Source organism: Paraphaeosphaeria sporulosa (genome assembly GCF_001642045.1).
Source record: "Paraphaeosphaeria sporulosa strain AP3s5-JAC2a unplaced genomic scaffold CC84scaffold_2, whole genome shotgun sequence".
Taxonomy (NCBI): domain Eukaryota; kingdom Fungi; phylum Ascomycota; class Dothideomycetes; order Pleosporales; family Didymosphaeriaceae; genus Paraphaeosphaeria; species Paraphaeosphaeria sporulosa.
In genome coordinates, this window is record NW_017253361.1 from 348,076 (window position 1) to 362,646 (window position 14,571).

General features: G+C 54.1%; 6 protein-coding genes and 1 non-coding gene across 7 annotated transcripts; 6 read left to right on the forward strand and 1 right to left on the reverse strand.

The window, feature by feature from the left end:
* Positions 1 to 9: 9 nt before the first annotated feature.
* On the forward strand, positions 10 to 1,571 carry CC84DRAFT_1183704 (acyl-CoA dehydrogenase NM domain-like protein; the record flags this gene model as incomplete). Its single annotated transcript, XM_018180702.1, has 4 exons — positions 10 to 120; positions 171 to 419; positions 469 to 681; positions 729 to 1,571. The coding sequence occupies 4 exons, from the start codon at positions 10 to 12 to the stop codon at positions 1,569 to 1,571; spliced, it is 1,416 nt and encodes a 471-aa protein (XP_018039664.1).
* CC84DRAFT_433448 (uncharacterized protein) lies at positions 1,521 to 2,441 on the reverse strand. Its single transcript, XM_018186240.1, has one exon. It carries the CDS (start codon positions 2,298 to 2,300, stop codon positions 1,764 to 1,766), a length of 537 nt encoding a protein of 178 aa, XP_018039665.1. The 5' UTR covers positions 2,301 to 2,441; the 3' UTR covers positions 1,521 to 1,763.
* On the forward strand, positions 2,261 to 2,358 carry CC84DRAFT_t16. The gene has a single exon. It is a non-coding gene; the product is annotated as a tRNA-OTHER (tRNA).
* A 1,619-nt stretch (positions 2,442 to 4,060) lies between the features above and the next one.
* CC84DRAFT_1183705 (putative polysaccharide export protein) lies at positions 4,061 to 5,359 on the forward strand (the record flags this gene model as incomplete). The annotated part of the gene is made up of 3 exons (XM_018180703.1): positions 4,061 to 4,615; positions 4,669 to 4,894; positions 4,941 to 5,359. 3 exons carry the CDS (start codon positions 4,061 to 4,063, stop codon positions 5,357 to 5,359), a joined length of 1,200 nt encoding a protein of 399 aa, XP_018039666.1.
* Positions 5,360 to 6,569: 1,210 nt separating this feature from the next.
* CC84DRAFT_433643 (uncharacterized protein) lies at positions 6,570 to 8,512 on the forward strand. The gene is made up of 2 exons (XM_018186242.1): positions 6,570 to 7,205; positions 7,309 to 8,512. The coding sequence occupies exons 1-2, from the start codon at positions 6,677 to 6,679 to the stop codon at positions 8,316 to 8,318; spliced, it is 1,539 nt and encodes a 512-aa protein (XP_018039667.1). The 5' UTR covers positions 6,570 to 6,676; the 3' UTR covers positions 8,319 to 8,512.
* CC84DRAFT_433632 (uncharacterized protein) lies at positions 8,513 to 11,639 on the forward strand. The gene is made up of 5 exons (XM_018186241.1): positions 8,513 to 9,087; positions 9,137 to 9,455; positions 9,584 to 9,741; positions 9,792 to 9,851; positions 9,905 to 11,639. Exons 1-5 carry the CDS (start codon positions 8,707 to 8,709, stop codon positions 11,522 to 11,524), a joined length of 2,538 nt encoding a protein of 845 aa, XP_018039668.1. The 5' UTR covers positions 8,513 to 8,706; the 3' UTR covers positions 11,525 to 11,639.
* A 692-nt stretch (positions 11,640 to 12,331) lies between these two features.
* CC84DRAFT_1193188 (peroxisomal membrane protein) lies at positions 12,332 to 14,525 on the forward strand. The gene is made up of 4 exons (XM_018181280.1): positions 12,332 to 12,828; positions 12,878 to 13,260; positions 13,311 to 13,713; positions 13,760 to 14,525. Exons 1-4 carry the CDS (start codon positions 12,671 to 12,673, stop codon positions 14,406 to 14,408), a joined length of 1,593 nt encoding a protein of 530 aa, XP_018039669.1. The 5' UTR covers positions 12,332 to 12,670; the 3' UTR covers positions 14,409 to 14,525.
* Positions 14,526 to 14,571: the final 46 nt, after the last annotated feature.

The following is a 14,571-nucleotide window of genomic DNA, read 5'->3' on the forward strand; positions in this document are numbered from 1 at the left end:
AACGCAACCATGTCGGAGCTCCTCGTAAACTCGGAGAAAGGCCATCTCAGCGCCAGCCAGCGCATTCCCCAAATCGCACGGCCTTTTGTCTCGGAGCGCGCGGCCAAAACGCTCGACCTGGTACATTGCCTTCTCCCCATCCTTCCTTCCAATGCTGATGTCTTCCCCAGGTCGAGAAGTTCGTCGAAGAAGAATGCATCCCCCACGATGAGGTGTACATCCGGCAGATTGGCGAGACCACTCAACAGCGCTTCACGTCGCATCCTTCCGTCATCGAAGACCTGAAGAAGAAGGCAAAGGCCCTCGGCTTGTGGAACATGTTCCTGCCCAAGAACCACTTCAAGGAGGGCGCGGGGTTCAGCAACTTGGAGTACGGGCTCATGGCGGAGTACCTGGGCAAGAGTCGGACGGCGAGCGAGGTGTGTACGTCTTCGGGGGGAATAGAATAACAAGACTGACGAGGCACAGGCTACCAACTGCGCGGCCCCGGATACCGGAAATATGGAGGTGCTGGCCAAGTACGGCACCGACGCCCAGAAGAAGAGGTGGCTTGAGCCTCTGCTAGAAGGCAAGATCCGCTCCGCCTTCCTCATGACAGAGCCCCAAGTCGCCTCGAGCGATGCCACCAACATCGAGATGACGATTACGCGCGACGGCGACTCCTACGTGCTCAACGGCTCGGTAATTACATCTCCCCACCCCCTCCTACCACCTACTAACACCCCCAGAAATGGTGGTCCTCAGGCATCGGCGACCCCCGCTGCGAAATCTTCATCGTCTTGGGCAAAACCGACCCCAACAACGCCAACAAGTACGCCCAACAGTCCGTCGTCCTCGTCCCGCACAACACTCCCGGCATCACCATCCACCGCATGCTGGGCGTCTTCGGCTACGACGACGCGCCCCACGGCCACGGTCACGTCTCCTTCACCAACGTGCGCGTCCCGGCTTCCAACCTCGTCCTCGGCGAGGGCGACGGCTTCAAGATCATCCAGGGGCGTCTCGGCCCCGGTCGCATCCACCACGCCATGCGCTCCATCGGCGCCGCGGAGAAGGCCCTCGAATGGTTCCTCGCGCGGATCAACGACCCCCGCAAGAAGCCCTTTGGCGAGATGCTGCACAAGCACGGCATCATGCTGGACCGCGTCGCACGCAGCCGCATCGAGATTGATGCTGCGAGACTCGCCGTGCTCAACGCCGCCATCACCATCGACGCGTCCGACGCCAAGGGCGCCCTCAAGGAAATCGCCGAAGTCAAAGTCCTCGTCCCGCAGATGAACCTCGACGTCATCGACCGCGCAATCCAAGCCTACGGCGGCGCCGGCGTGTCGCAGGACACCCCGCTCGCGGCCATGTATGCGAATGGGCGGACGATGCGGATTGTGGACGGGCCGGATGAGGTGCATCTGCTGCAACTGGGCAAGAATGAGAACAAGCGGGGTAAGGCGCACAAGAGCAGGATCGAGGCGCAGAGGAAGAAGGGACATGAGCTGTGCCAGAAGTATGGGATTGAGCCCAAGGATCCTTTGTACTTGGGAAGGAGTACAGGCGAGGGGAAGAGCAAGCTGTAGTTAGGACATGATAGAGCCCGTGTGTATACCAAGGTTACAAAATGCATGGTTTTGCTTGCACATATCGTGTCTAGGTTCTGTCTCTTGCGGGTGTGACGTGGCTGTATGCCATCCGTCCTCCCTGTCACCTTCCATGCCCTACTACTTCTCAGTCCCAACTCCGTCAACAACAAAAAAGGTGCGAATTTAATGTCAGGGCACTCCGTAGACTCGTGTACCAGCCGTAGCTGCTCCCACGCAAGAGACTTGTTTTGATTCCTGGCACGTCCCACTCTTCTTTGTACTCTGTCCCATCCGGTCGTTTCGCTCTCCCTTGCTCTCCTCACCCACCTTATTCTGATTGCCCATCGGCTTGCTGCCAGCTCGCCGCGTCACAGGCACTGCAGCGTTAGGGAGCGCCGCACGGAGGCAAAGGGCCCAGCCCAGACACGCAGCTACCACGCTCCCGATTCCTTCTCCAGTCGGACATCCCGGCCGTGTATTCTTTTCCGTGCTGGTGAATGGTACCATGGTCGGCCAGGCGACGTGGGGTCGAGAGGGGGAGGTGACAGGGCTTATCTGGAGGTGTACGACTGCGGTGGAAAGAGATGGTTCTATCGCCGCATGGGCGCGTCTAGGATACTGGGTCATCCCTCCGGTGAATGGTGCATATCCGCCGAAGCTCCGGCGCACAGTCACGAGCACGACGAGGGCGTGTGGTCTAGCGGCAGGGCACTCTGAAGCCGCCATGAGAGGTTCGCTCTCGCGGCGGTGGTGAGTGACCTAGGTTCGATTCCTGGCGCGTCCCTTTTTGCTGGTCTGTAATGTTCTATTTTCCCTATACGTTTTCGAGTCCTGCCTATGCTTGGGTGCGGGCCGTCTGCGAGTGCGTTGGTACAACGGAAATGGTGGAGTGGGGGGTAGCTGTTGCAGGAGTGGTTTGCTGTGGGTTGCTGTGGGCAGGGTACGTGCGCGGGATCGATGGGACGGTTGGTATATTGGACGGCTTGATGTGGGGAGGGCTAGGAGACGTTACAAATGATGGCAGCACGCAAAGAACATTTCTATGGTATCTAATGCAGCGGAGAGACAGCTTACGTTTCTTGTCTTAAGATCTAAGTCGCGGTAGTTGCACAATGCTGCATGATTCCGTTCCATCAAGCAGCCAAAAACGAGGATATGCTGCACATGTCGCAGTTCGAACGCGAGTCTCCCCATACCATTTCTTGCCCACCACGCTTGCGCGTGGCCCTAGTCAAACATCGCCACCTGTCGAGCAGAGATTACTTCCCATTCGTACCGTTTTAATCGGGGTGGAGCGTCGTACCGCTGAACCACACGCCCTGTGTGTTGCTGGGCATTAAGACAGACAGTATGGTACACGAGGTGCTGAATTAGAGTGTGGTGTTCGTTGGTGGGAGAGGGATTAGCTGTTTGTTTGCAAGAACGGTGGTGGACAAAACGGAATGGTGTAGGATGATACCTACGGGATGCTGCAGCTCATGGGCCAGCGCTTTCTCTTCTGCAGCCATAGGTGGTTCGAGTTTTCCATCGGATAGTAATTTTCATATCCCTGGGCAAGGAGTTGAGAATCTTACCCATGCAAGAATATATTACAATCGGGCATTGGTGCTTGAGATTACCCAAGAACACAAACGCGAGATGGTGACTAGATTCTTATTAATGATGGATACTTTTCAATCCATGGCAGCATGTTTGAGCAGTAATGCAGTGTTTCGGCCTGGCGGAATGGTAAACTTAAAACGAGTGTCGCTGTTCTACGCGTGGAAAGAAGGCCTGAGATCGGCGTGCGGTTCAAGAAAGACGAGACAAAGAGTCGGTCTCTTCGGTACTGGTTCGCAATTCTAAGTAACGAATTGCTGTTCTCTGTGTGTGACAGTGCCCTGGCAGTCTTGACGAAACTATCGGCCGCGCAGAACGCGCAGCAACATTCCGGAGCGGTGACAAGGGCTGGCCGTACCTGCAGCATTGCACTTCAGCTTCATCGTTGCCATATCGTGCGCCTAACTCCAACCGATGGAAAGTGATATAGCTGCAAAGTTAGACTTCGAGCGGAGGAAGCGACTATAAGACCGTGGGGCCCCTCAAATGACAGTAATTTTCCGCCGCTTTGGCGATAAGAAGTGCAGTGCGCTCGTTATACGCGAAGGAAATTATCCATCGGGGCTGAGCAAGTGTGAACCGTTGAATCGTTTACAAGCAAGTATGGGCCTAGGACGCGGTCGTTTGATGGCAGGTTAGAATTAGATGTTGCGCGATTTGTGTGGGGGCCGCTGAGCGGATCTCCGTGCCGCGACATAAAATCCGTTGTCCAACGGCGTGCAGCCAAGTGACAGGGGCCGCGCACGGACTGGGGCACGAGCAGTGGCTGTGTCTGACCTCCTTCACCTGCAATGTACGCTGTCCTGACCTCAACGTGAACAATCGCAAATCGCAAATGGACGGTTCGGCCAGACACCCGCTTTTCCTGGTGTCGACATCCCGCACACATGTATTTCCGTCGCCATAGAAAGGCCATTGTGCGCATACTACTGGCCCTGTTTGTTTTGTTCAATGCCCTGGACATTCTGCACGTGCGACAGCGTCTCGCTCGCGGAAGCCCGTCATCCAATGATTATGAACCCGGATCCGAGCGCGTGTTCATTGCCGGCATTTTCTGGAACAACGAAGCCATCTTGCGCTCTTCCTTGAGCGCGGCCTTGGTAGGCCTGGCCGAAACCCTTGGACCCAAGAACGTCTTCGTCAGCATCCATGAAAGCGGAAGCTGGGACGACACGAAAGACGCGCTGAGGGAGCTTGACGAAGCTTTGGAAAAGGTCGGTGTCGAGAGGAGGATCACCACGTCCAATGTGACGCATGAGGACGAGATTTCCGTGGAACCAACCGGCGAAGGCTGGGTAGAGACTCCGCAAGGGAATAAAGAGCTACGTCGTATTCCGTATCTAGCGAAGCAGAGGAATACAGGATTGAAGCCTCTTGCTGAATTAGCAGAGAAAGGTATCCACTTCGACAAGATCCTATTCGTCAACGATGTTGTCTTCTCTGTAAGTGATTGTGGTTAGATGGACTTACGCATTCGACTACTGACATCGTCAAGACAGAAGATGTGCTCCAGCTGCTGAATACCCGTGGTGGTAGATATGCCGCAGCGTGTTCAATGGACTTCAAGATTCCTCCGTACTTCTACGACACCTTTGCACTAAGAGATTCGAGCGGCCACGAGCATCTGATGCCCACTTGGCCGTACTTTAGGTCGCGTACGTCACGGGAAGCGATCATGAACAACGACCCGGTTCCAGTAGCCAGTTGCTGGAATGGTATCGGTAAGTACGAGCGCTCCCATTCTCTGTTCGTGACTGAGCCAAATAGTCGCAATGCCCGCACAGATCTTTACCGGAACGTCTCCGATAAGATTTCGTGGAATCCCGGATTCATTGGCAGCTACGCATCTCGAGGGTTCCGAGTGCTGTCTCATCCATGCTGACAACCCTCTCTCCTTGACAGAAGGCGTGTTCGTGAATCCTGCAGTGCGAGTGGGATACACCAGAGAAGCTTACGAAGCCATGAAAGCGGGCGAGCGCGGTCTGTCATCTTTAGCTCTCTTGTACAGGCTATGGGAGAATCGAGTTCGACGCTGGGTCACCGTGACACCAGCGCTAAAGTCTGGTGTTGTTGCGTCCAGGGTGCGCAAATGGAAAGAAGGTGACCCGAAAAATGAGGAGCCTGGAAGTTTCTGCTTGATCAACGAGATGCAGGTCTTGCGGAAGATTGGATGGGCACATGTATGATGGAACAAGGATCAGCAATGTACTACAATGGGCAAGATTCATGAGTGTGGGTTCATTCCAAAAGCGCGAGGCGCGGAGGTCACGCGGGCGGCTGCCTGACAAGAGTGTTACCCAACCGCGGTTAGGTTCTTTGATTTGCGGACCAATATGGGAACTGCTAACCCACGGCGGTAGACAGACGTGCTCTCTTAAAGTTCTCATAATTGGGCTACAATCATAGCGATATCGGACACTATGGATGCCGGTAGTCATTACTATGAACCAAATGCCTCGGTACTAGGCGGACCTCTAAACCACTACACCGCAACTCCTTTATCAACATCGGCAAACACACATGAAGAATCCAAGTCGCGACAGCCTTCCTCCCGCGACCCTTTCGCCCCCAACCACCGCCACAGGTGCCCGTGGAACGAAGAGGCAAATGCCGACCGGATCGCCACTTGACCACTGGCCAACCGCCCTGATTTATGGCAAGTCTATGAGCCCGCCGAACACGCCGATCACACGAGGGCATGGGATCAGATGAACGTGCTGCTTTGGCAGCGCGGGATCAAGGAGTGGTTCGGGGAGATCATGACTAGCCTGCCCGACGGGGAAGAGGAGAGACGTGAGAAGACGAAGGAGCTGTTTAGGGACGCCTGTGACGAGGGAAAGTTGCTGGAGAAGGTAGAGGCGCTCTGGCGGAAGGGGTAATTGTTCTCTTCGGTAAGGGAGGGGAAGCTTCCGCTGGAAAGGCTGTTGGAGGCGGGAGCAACGGGACTAGTAACGCTTGCTTAAGAATGAGGATTACTATTATCATCGTCCCGCGCGACTCACGTTACCACCAAGTCCCTTTGCTGACCCAGACGTGCTCATGCTGCAACAGATTATTTGTCGGCCATCGAGGGAGTTGCAACTTTCCTCACACTCGATGATCATACGTCGAAATGCGCTAAGCCAGCTTCAGCCAATGGAGTCATCTGTGTACTGTCTGGTTGGCTTGGGCCTTGAGGCCGCACTATCTCCGGCTTGGCCCTGGCGCCGGGTCGCCGCGCTCATTTCAACGTCGACATGCACTATTGGCATCTGGATATCACCTCCAGAATCCAACGAGCTTGTCTAGGTTTATGACACTTCTCAGACAGTAACACGGCTAGTCTTGATTGGGATGTTGCTGAATGCCCCGCTTGACTCTACCTGAGCTGGTCCGTCCTAGCTTGATGACCCTCACGTTACCGACCCTTTGATCATCTCGAATCTTGTACACCGCGCATCTATTATCAGCGGCATTCCATCTGTCTCTGAATCGGATTTCGTCAAGCAAGGCGATAAGCGCAAATGGCTCTCACGAAGTGGACCGGGGAGCACCACCCACGTTCACCCCCGCTTCAAAACGATACAACTTGGGAGTTCGATACCAAATACCCCTTCAAGACGGCAACGAACATACCAGCAAATCAGAATGGGGCTCCCAGCCTCCTTGATCTTCCCGACGAACTCATTCTCTGGGTCATTTCTGAGCTGCGCGCGATCCGGCTCGATCAACCGCAGTCGCTGGCTTTCAAGAACAAGCACAAAGAGACGAATCGGCAATATGAAAACTTCTATCGAAGATCTGCACTGTATGCGCTCTGTCTAACTTCAAAGCGACTCAACAGACTCGCGGTCCCTGCGCTTTATGATGCTGTCGTGGGATCCACCACAAATTATGGGATCAACCCGCTGCGCCTAATTTTGAGGACTTTTACCGATAGAGAGGAACTAAGATGTCATGTCCGCTACGTCGAGAATCTTCTAGAAGACTGCCTTGGTAACAGGCTTTCTAATGATCTAGACGATCTAGAAGATTCAGTTGGCGCAGAATTGGGTAAGCTTTCTTTCATGTACAGTGACTCGATTCTGTATATGGGCATTCATATTTACACATCTAAATGTTTCATCAAGCATAACTTGTCGCTAATCACAAGTAGTGACTGAGTACTTTGCAAAGCTTGCCTGGATCGTCCGGATGTGCCCAAACATACTCCAGATGTCCGTCATTTCGATCGAGAGCAACAACTTTACTTTCTGGGGCCATCTACTTGATCCCATAGATGACGGCCAGGAGGAACAAGACGGAGGGAACCTATTGGGTGCCCCAAAGCAAATCTTGCGTAAACTCAAGAAGCTTACCTTGCAGACCAACGTCTCCGAAAGATATTTCAACGATCATACTATTGATTTTGACCGCATTTACTCCGAACTTTTGAAGTTTTCACCCCTCACAGAACTACGTGCGTCTGGCGTTTGCGTTCCATATCGTCCCATCTCCAGCATACCCTCAGGCACGACCATGGAGAGCTTGCAACGAATCGAGATAACTCAATGTACTCTGCCACTGGAAAGCGTTGATAAGTTGCTCTCAGCTTGCAACAATATTCATCACTTCTTCTGTCATTGGGCACATTTGCATTGCGAAATGTCAAAAGGACCGGTTATCCTTTTGCCGAATCTTCAGAGACATAATAGGACTATGGAAACATTGTGCCTTATGGCGAACGTGGGAATATTTCGATCTACTAGCGGATCCTGGGTCTCCTTCCCTAGTCTCTGCCAAATGACGACTTTGAAAGAAGCGAAACTTTGCAACCTCTTTATACCCGACATGGAATGCAGGAAACGCTCACCTTTCGACAATCCAACTGTTCCGATCGCGCCGGAGCTTACCCCATCGTTGGAACACCTGACAATATCTTACAACATGCCTTACATCAATGCAGAGGTATGGAGGGATTCGGTTTTAGAGAAAATGCAGCGACTGGCAGCTGATTGCACGCAATATCTTCCACGACTACAGACCTTGGCCATTCAGTACGAGGAAGGGGTGATTTCACTACGGGCTGGAGACGATGAGGATCTGGTTCGACGCTTTAGAGAGAAGGGGGTTCAACTCAATATCGTTAAGGATCTTGATGTACTTGCTACCCTCGACCAAGACTAACGACTGACAATCTGGGATCAGTTCTCAAGTAATGAGTGTCTCTCACTTCATGTTCCCTCTGACTCGGTTGACACTGGGCGTCTCTCACGGCGACACTCCAGGAATAGTTGCATCCGATTATTAGCTTCACTTTAGCAGACCTAACTTTACTTCTCCTCGGCTTACAGCACGTGTTCTAGCACTTTTACATTACTCGACGCGTATCGTCCTACGGTACATTTTGACAACTCACTCGTAACCGAGCTTTACTATTCGTTTGCGTCGTCGACCTTCCACCCTTTTCTACAAACGCCAAAAACTTGCTCACATACCCCACGCAGCGGGAATACTCCGCCTTCACCAAACGTAGCGTTTCCACAGGGAACCCACAGATTCGGCTTATAAGACCATGGCCGCTGCCCTCGAATGTTTCTACCAGCATTCGGACTCGCCCGTCTACCCATCTCTGGAAAATAACCAAGACCTCTTCTCTGGGTTTACAGGCCCCAGACTCGGCCCGACTCCCACACTTGTTTCGCCTTTCGAGACGCCAGACGGATCAGACATGACAGACGTAGATACACGGAGTGAGGGCTCGGTATACGGCAATATGAAGATCGAGGGTCGCGAGAATGTCGTCGAGGAAACATCTGGCAACCATTCAACAGCCTCCCGCTCTTTCCATCGTTCTGCAACATCTGATAACGTTGATACCGGATCTTCAGCAGACGCTTCTCAAGTTACTGGAGCACAGGATAAATCTTTGGGCGTAAATGCTGTCACTTCTAATGTAAGCGACGGTCTTCTCCATGTGGATTTGTCCAACTGACACTATTGAGCACAATGTGAACAAGGGTGCAATTGGGGGAGCGATCGTCACCACCCTGCTGCTGAACTCCGAGGAGACTCTCGACAGTAGTCGTTCTTATGTCAAGGAACCAGTAAATGGCTCGATCGAGTCTCGATCGCTCGATGACTGTGAGCCGACCGAGCCTTCCTACGACAGCGTACCGGGAATCGACAGCCAGTTCAATAATCAAAATGAAGTCTTGGCTTCGGGTGAGAGCGTCGAGTTTAAAGACGTTGCGAAGAAGCAGGATCCCATGGTAGAAGAAGACTCTGCTGGCGAGGATGCGGTTGTTCGCACGTCACTTCAAAGTTAGTCTACCGCTGTACATGTCCCTCCTTTCACTTCACTCTCCTTGTGGTGCTTTTTATTTGCGGATTATCGTCATAGTGCCCGATGAAACCGACAATAAAATGGTTATAATAAACTGACAATGTAGCTACTACATCGTTGCTTGGAAAGACGCCTCGATCGGGGGAGTTTTACGGTGACATGGACGGCCATCACCAGAATGCAAGACACGCGTACGAGTCCCGAACCACGCTTGAACCTTCTGCAGAGACCATGACGCCGAGTCAAGGTATCCATGCATCAAAGGTACATATACCCTCCAACCTCACTTTTCCTGTGGGACTAATCTTCCAAAGTACTCTCCGACGGCACCGCAGCATAACCGAATGCCCCACGCAGGCCCTTTTGTGCAAAGGGTAAAGCGCTTTGTACTCGAAAATGTACATCATCATTCACTGACCAAAGTTAGTTTGAGCACTTACCTCGCGCTCCGCGTAGAATGCAATTTGGAAACCAGCCGCAACATGATCGGACTGATCCTAGGGATGATCCTCGCATGGTGCAGGCTCAACTACGGAAGGTTGAACAGACCCTGGATGACGAGCGAAAGGCCCACAAGGTTGAGCTTGATCGAACTGAAGGCCGCGCGCGAGACCGTTATGAGAAAGCGCTTCAGCAGATTACGAGCGAAATTCTAGGTCAACGTGCGGCTCTGATTCAACAGACCGTACATCTAAAGGAGTACGAACTGAGTCTGAATACTCGGGAAGCTCTGAATCGAAAGATTGAGCATCTTCTTGCCGTTGGTCAGAAGCAGTCTGCCGGCGCAGAAGCAGACGCGCAGGACTTGGATACGTTCATCAACGTCAACGAAGAAATTGTCCGTGAGAAAGTTATCTATGAGATCCGTCGTCATGATCGTCAAGTCGATGCTCAACTCGCTATCAAGAGGGAGAAGCTGAACCACCGCGAGGCCACCATCGACATGCGCGAGAAAGCATACTCCACCATGTACAAGACACAAGTGGCCGATAAACTTCAATTAGATATTCGTGCCGAACTAGAGCAAGCAATACTTGCTCGGGAGAGCTCCGAGTATGAGCGTGGCCTCGCAAAGGGGAAGGCTTTGGGGCACGCGGAAGGCAACGAGGAACTGCGGCAGCTTTGGTACGACAAAGGTTTCGCTGCTTGCCACAACATGATTGATCGCATGAAGCGGTTCCAAGCCGGCTTGTTGGCTCACGATAGCCCTGAACTTTCCTTTTTGTTCGATCAGAGTCATCCGGACAACCCGTTCCTGCGTGGCCTGCAGATTGGCCGCCGCGATGTAGCAGCGTCGTTGAAGCCATCTTCTGCACTGGATGGTGCCGCAGACCAGACCACGCGAGTCCAACCAGGTGCTGGCTTTCCTGCATCAGCCCGCGACTCGCAGCCCCCCGGCCTTGCTGCCCGTCACGATTATACCACCGCGAACGGCAATGCAGACGATATGCCTGAACTATCTCATCCATATGCGCACCTCAGCGGACGAACCAACAGCCAGGAGATCGGACTCGAGAACGGAGTCAGCGACGCCCGGTCTGCCCCTGAGCACTATGGCGGCCCGGATCGCGGCCTGCCAAATGTCTTCGGAATGTCCTCAAAATCTGATCCACATGCCTTTGCGTACACTAACGGCAATGATAACATCGGCACCAATGGCCATACCAATGGAGCGAACGGATGTCGCCCACCTCCTAATGCCCTTCAGAACGGCGTCGATCTTTACAGTACGCCTGCTTCTCGCGCCGACCTCAGCCCTCAAGCAGACCCTTCTTTCGGCGTCCCCATGTACGGCCCAAGGAGGGCGCCTCGTCTTCTCTATCCCTCCCTCTATTCTCAGCCGCCGCAGACTCCAACGACCAACGGCGCCGTCACGAATGTCACCGCCCCGACCGGTGATTGCGGAACCAGCAGCGCTGGCCGGCCGCACGTCAATGTGCCCACCTTTCTGTCCGGCAAGCGTCTGCTTACCTACGGTCGGGTGGAGGGCGAGGATGAGAGGGTGCACAAAGCTGATACACAGGTCGATTTGATTGATCTGTACTAGAAGCGAGACTGGCAAGCCATGGTCGCTACAGAAACTAGCAGCTTCGGTTGTAGTCAAATCGAGCACACCAATGGCTTGCTCTAATCCCTTTGTCGCCTTTGCCCGCGTGAAGGCAAGAGCGGGGCCAGTTTTCCACAGGCACTCCAACATACTCAACACGGGGCTTTCCATGGCCGGAGATGGGTGAGTGAAAGACGACCTTCTTGCAATTAGGCTATTTGTCTTTCAAGATGCAAGCAAGCGTGGATATGAACTCGAGTTTGACATTTGGTTTGCATACTCATTTGACGTTGGTCTCGGAGGTGGCACTGCTACTTATGCCGCAAGGTATATCGACATCTAGCGTGGAGCTTGCGCCTGTGGCTGCTTTTCTCCTGGAATTCGGCGCAGCCGGGCTCTGTCTTCTGGTGGAGCTTGCGGACCAGTGAAGATTCGTCCGAGGTAGCGTTTTTGCTAGTTGAAACGTGGGATTGCGATTTCAGATCTAGATACATTTTCCTTTTTCCATATATACACCCGTATCTATCAAAAAATTCTTAAGCACCATTCGTGCTCGAGTAATGATATATTATCCAGCCAGGGATAGCCACAAATGTCCACTCTAGAGAAAATCCGCCAAAGGGGGAGTTTAGAAGTAGAGCAGAAGCTAGGATAGACTGCGTTCCAGGATAGTACGGATGGCACAACCTGCCGTGCGCGAGCAAGTTTGTCTGCGGTGCAAACAAACCAGCATAAACCCGTGCGGTCGTCCTCGTTGCAGCAAAACGATACCTTTATCACGAGCCGCGGATGCTAGGGGCCAAGCACGTGCGGTAAGTTTTCCCACTTGAGGTGCGGAGGAACGACGTTGTGGTGCGTCTTTGCCTCGGCTTCCCCAGGATTATGTGATCCGTGCGCGGCTGGCGTTGCCGCATCACCAGCCTCGCCATGCGACACTTTTGAGAGCATCGTCTCAGTCGTAATTGCCCGTTCCTTCAGCATCCGCGTCACGAGTCAGCTCAATCGTGGTGACTCCTTACTCCCACCGTCCCTGGAACCACACGGTGACATCAGCGTCCCCTCTGGAGCGGGCGCGTCGAGTCCCATCCCCGCGTTCCGCATCGCAGACCGGGGTGCAGCTACACTGCAGCCACAACCTGCGCCAGGATGATAGGTGCCACGCGCCGCTGGTTTCGCCGCAACCGCACCAACTTCGCCATCGGTGCGGGCGTGCTGGGTGCGGGCTATCTCGCGGGGCAGTATGCGCTGGGCAAGCTGTCGGAAGCGCGCCAGCGCATGAGCGATGACCGCATCGCGAAGGAGAAGTGAGACGTCCTTTTTCTCAGGCGGTACGCCCATTGCTAATAGGGACAGCCTGAGACGCCGCTTCGAACAGAACCAGGAGGACTGCACCTTCACCGTCCTCGCCATCCTGCCCACCGCCACCGAGAACCTCCTGGACGCCGTTCCCGTGGAGCAGGTGCTGGAAGAGCTGCAGAAGCAGAAGGCTGAGAGACTGGCGAGAAGCGTAGGGCCCAGCGAGATTGCAAGCACAGCGCCGCCGAGTGTCGCAGATACCACAGAGGACGATGCCAAGAGCTCCACCTTCCAGAGCGAGAGCTATGTGCATGCCAGCCAGATTGCTGGCGAGGGCGAGAGTGTGGTCACTACAGGCAGTGCAGAAGGAAGCGCCGAGTCTGGTGAGCGCTCGAGCAAGAGAAGCAAGGCCCAGTTGTGGAGCGAGATGAAGATCAGCTGTGCGTACCAACATCCTCGGGACTGTCTTGACAGCAGCTGACCATGGCAGCCATCACACGCGCATTCACGCTTCTGTACACTCTGTCGCTACTCACCCTCCTTACTCGCATCCAGCTGAACCTCCTCGGCCGCCGCAACTACCTCGCTTCCGTCGTGACCCTCGCATCCCCACCCCCAGCGAATCAGGAATCGCGAATAAGCCTGGAGAACCACGATGACGACAACTTTGAGCAGGCATACGGCAACGACTTTGAGACAAACCGGAGATACCTAAGTTTGAGCTGGTGGCTGCTGCACAAGGGATGTCTGAACTTGATGGAGAAGGTGCGCGTCGCTGTGAAGGATGTCTTCGGCACCCTTAACCCGAGAGAGGAAATCACCATCGAGAGGCTTTCCGAGCTTACCCTGGAAGTGCGGAAGAGGGTCGAGGGCGCGACGGAGGAGGAACGCAGGTTTGTCTTCGCGCTCCGCGTTTATGTTTGCTGCTAACTGTTGTAGAACCCGCAAGTGGCTGCCGTACCTCCTCCCCAGCCATGAACAGGAGGACTATGTTTTGCGCGAGAGTGGGATGACCACGTCCGAGGACGTCACATCTCCCACCACAGCCACATCGCTCCGCCGTCTCATCGACGAGACATCTGATCTCATCGACTCGCCCGCCTTCACGCACGTTCTCACCCGCCTCCTTGACGCCGCTTTCTCCCATCTCATCGATGTCAAGATCTCCCAGCTCTCATACAAGATCCCGCCCATCTCAGAGAGCACTGCACGCGTGCAGGAAATTGTGGGCAGCGACGTGAAGGCCAAGGTCGCCAGCTCGCTTGCCGTGTTCTGCAGACAGGCACACAACATCGGCAGCGGCGCCAACAACGAGTACCTGGCGGCAATCGAGCAGGTGCGCGACCTGGAGGCTTTTGCTGCCGTCGTGTACTCGAGCAACTTCGAAGTGGAATCACCAGATTTTACGTCAACCCGCCCGACTACTATGGTCGACGAGAGCAACAGGACGAGCATGGCAACGAGTGGTGTGGACCCGCTCGCGCCGGGTCTTAGTCAACCAGCGACTGCGAGGGAGAGCGTGGCCGATCCAAGCTTCGAAAGCGCCTGGGGAAAGGCGCTGGCGAAAGAGGATGGAAAGCCGTACTGAGCTGTTGTGTTGATGGGACTTCTTGTATAGTACCTTTAAACTTGGGCTGGTTTTACGGCAGGGAACGGTGGGGATGAAAGATACCCGCACACATCTACTATAATGAGATACATCCATGAAGGAAAGGGATCCATCCCACTTTAGTCCCGTCGCCGTGTTGCTC